This window comes from Atta colombica, unplaced genomic scaffold, assembly GCF_001594045.1.
Source record: "Atta colombica isolate Treedump-2 unplaced genomic scaffold, Acol1.0 scaffold105, whole genome shotgun sequence".
NCBI lineage: Eukaryota > Metazoa > Arthropoda > Insecta > Hymenoptera > Formicidae > Atta > Atta colombica.
The window spans coordinates 4,533,940-4,537,049 of record NW_017259190.1 but is presented as its reverse complement, the minus strand read 5'-3'; the positions used below and the strand labels follow the sequence as shown (position 1 = coordinate 4,537,049).

Sequence of the window (3,110 nt, the reverse complement as noted above, 5' to 3'; positions counted from 1 at the left end):
ATATTATAGTCGGACAACCCAATATATTTTGTATTTATTTATATAAGATTATACAAATTTCCATTTTGCATATATTGCAACAATAAAATATATTTATTATAATTTATTTTTGTTCTGCAATTAAAAATAAACCTGACATTTCTATCCTAAGTATTATTATTATTTCCCCAATAAACACGAACAATTTAATTAACTGAAGTTCTTAAAGGATTATGTTAATGCTGAATGAACTTTGTCTGAAAACGAACTTCTGCACAAAATTTTTAAATATACTCACCATTTGTTGGGCGCTTTTTGGTTTTCGATTTACGTCGATCACTTTTTGATTAGCTGAAATAAAAAAAAATATATGTCTTAATTTACAAGATATTCCTCGTTCATTTAATTGACTAACGGACGCGGTAAATTGCATACGCGTGCGTACAGCACGTGACTATCGTACCTTATGCACTAATGACTTTAGTGTCGATTTATGTGTTACGGATAACTGTCCAATGCCATAAACGATCCAATACTGTTAGACGAATCACAAATTTATGTCACCCGCTGTCAATCAATCTTTTTCGCACATTTCGATTTTTATTAATAAAATGTCGCAACTCTTATTTAATATAAATGTTTCCAGTCTTTCTTATATTAAATAAATAAATTTAAATAAATTAATTAAATAAGTAAATAAAAAAATTCTAATACAACATTTATGAATATAATTAAAAATTTGCAAATATTTCACGAACATTTCGAAAATTGTTTCTTTTTATAAATATTTTATTTGATTACATTTCAAAAAGAAATGGGAGTGTGCAAAAGATACTTACTGACAGCCTCCACTAAATCAGCTAAAAGAACACCGTCGCAGAGATCAGCCTGGAGATCGGTCACTCTTTTCTTGCAACCTCCTCGTTCCAAATAATAATTAGCCCAATCTGTATAAATCTGGAATCATCAAAAATAATCATACAATAAATAATTATATAAAGTAATATATAATACATATTCTAAGAAGTATTATTATCATTACATAATTAAATAATACTTTCTAAGTCATAATTTTCTTTTTTTTTTTATTTCCTTGAAACATAAATATATAAGTTTCGAAGTAATTTCAATATTAAGTTCTTCTGTTTAGAATATCTACTTCTCATTTTTATTTTTTGCATCTTAATAAAAATATTCGTGAAATGAATATTTGTGGAATGAGTTAAGTACTTGTTGAAGTACAAATGAAAAATTGCGAAAAATTGCACGCGCTCTTAATTACGTCGCGTTTCATGCAATGATTGTAGTTGATCGATCGATCTCTTGAGATTGTATAAATGAATTAAAGGCGATCGTAAGAAAAAGAAAAAGGGGGAGAGAGAGAGAGAGAGAGAGAGAGAGAGAGAGAGAGAGAAGAACGAATAGCTTGTAGACAGCAAACATCGTGAAGGAGAGAACTTTAATAATCGATCGATCGATCGATTATTATTTCTTCATCCTACAGTTATATGGTCATTATTTCTTCATTGCTCGCTTCAGCTCTACGGATTTTTATGTTTGCAAAAATGACAAATAATCTCAATTCCTTGTAGACATTCATTATTTCCTGTTGAAAATTTATTGAAAGTTTTTTAATAAAGTGCAAATTACGAGTACTTATATTTTATTATATAAAAAATAAATAATTTTATTTTCTGATGTATTTGACTGTTTTCCTAAATATGGGTATTTAAATTAATTTTGAAAAATTTGATTGATTTGAAAAATTTTATGATAATATTATTGTGAGCATCAATCGAACAGTTTTCAAATTAATCCCGTGTTACTTGAAGTGGGAAAAGTAAACAGCGCTGATTGGAGCAATATAAATCTTTTTACCTGGAAAAATATACTCGCTTCTTATGGCATGTCAAATTATGCAAACTCTTGTATTCAACATGTATATACTTCACAATTTATTGTTCTGTAAATTTTTATTCTTTATCTTATAATTTAATTTAAAATACATACAAAATACGTGTGTGAGAAAGAATAGCAAATAATACTGATAGAAGAAAATACCTTTTATAAATTTTGCTAGATAAATTAAATTTTAATAGATAGATAAAATAAAATTAAAAAATCAGCAAGAATATCTTTAGAGATCTACGCGAAATAAAATAAGAAAATTATACGCATCGTGCATAGTCATTTCATAGCGAGTGAATGGATTAAAGTGTGGAGAAGTGCATTAACGAGCACTTACGGACAAATGTACACTTCGAAAGTCTATTACGTTGCTGTTGCAATCCTTTGATTTGATTTATCTTATTAGTATGTCGAACACAGTTAATTTATTGCCGGGTTAGATTCCTCCTCCTTGTTAATGCATTACGTTATATTGCAATTCAAGTTTTCCGCCAATTATGCAGCGAAGCTTCATCATAACATCATAAATTCAAATCGCACCTCTAAGAGCATAAATCTTGGTTATTGCATCACTTTAATTATGTTATAAATCGTATCAATTATGGCAAATTTTCGATCGCCGTACAAAATTTCAATTAGTATGTCGTTGATGACATCGCAAGTCTCGATGGTCCTGAGGACGCCTATTCGCATAATGCGCGACAGGTGCCTGGCGTGCCGACGAAATTGAATGCATTTGCAGCTGACCGCGAAGCTCCGCAAACTCTTTTTCTGTCGTTTTCCCTTTCGACTAAAACAGCACTACGCGCGACGCATCCGTTTGCATTTCCATCATATGTGGCGATCTATACGTCATGTGGGTGTTATCTCTCGTTGATTGCAACTTCGTGCAAGTGTACACTTACGTTTATTAACACGCAATCCTTTCTCCTTCTCTTATTTTTTTTCTCTCTTTTTTTCACTTGATATTTTATTGCGTCGCAGGTGCTTGACTGTCACTACTTTGTCATAGTCCATGTTTCATTTATATTCTTGGACAAATTTATAAATGTCAAATCAATATTTACTCAGACATTTACATTTGTCAAGTGCAAATTTCGAATATTGTATTTGCGCTGTTAATTATTTCACTAGATTTTGCTCCGTGGATTTTCATTGTATGTATAAAAAGAAAATTTTGTAATTTTTCATAAAATTATAAACATTTATGTGAGCATTATTTT

General features: G+C 29.8%; 1 protein-coding gene across 1 annotated transcript in view; it reads right to left on the bottom strand.

Annotated features, from left to right (window-relative positions):
* Positions 1-215: 215 nt before the first annotated feature.
* The window catches only part of LOC108688638 (protein sickie-like), a 4,678-nt gene continuing 1,783 nt past the window's right edge, over positions 216-3,110 (bottom strand). The window contains exons 2-4 of the mRNA XM_018194981.1: positions 819-936; positions 278-330; positions 216-236 (exon numbers count right to left, since the gene is read on the bottom strand). Of these exons, the coding sequence (XP_018050470.1) occupies positions 216-236; positions 278-330; positions 819-936 (192 nt within the window). The remainder of the gene's footprint in view (positions 237-277; positions 331-818; positions 937-3,110) is intronic.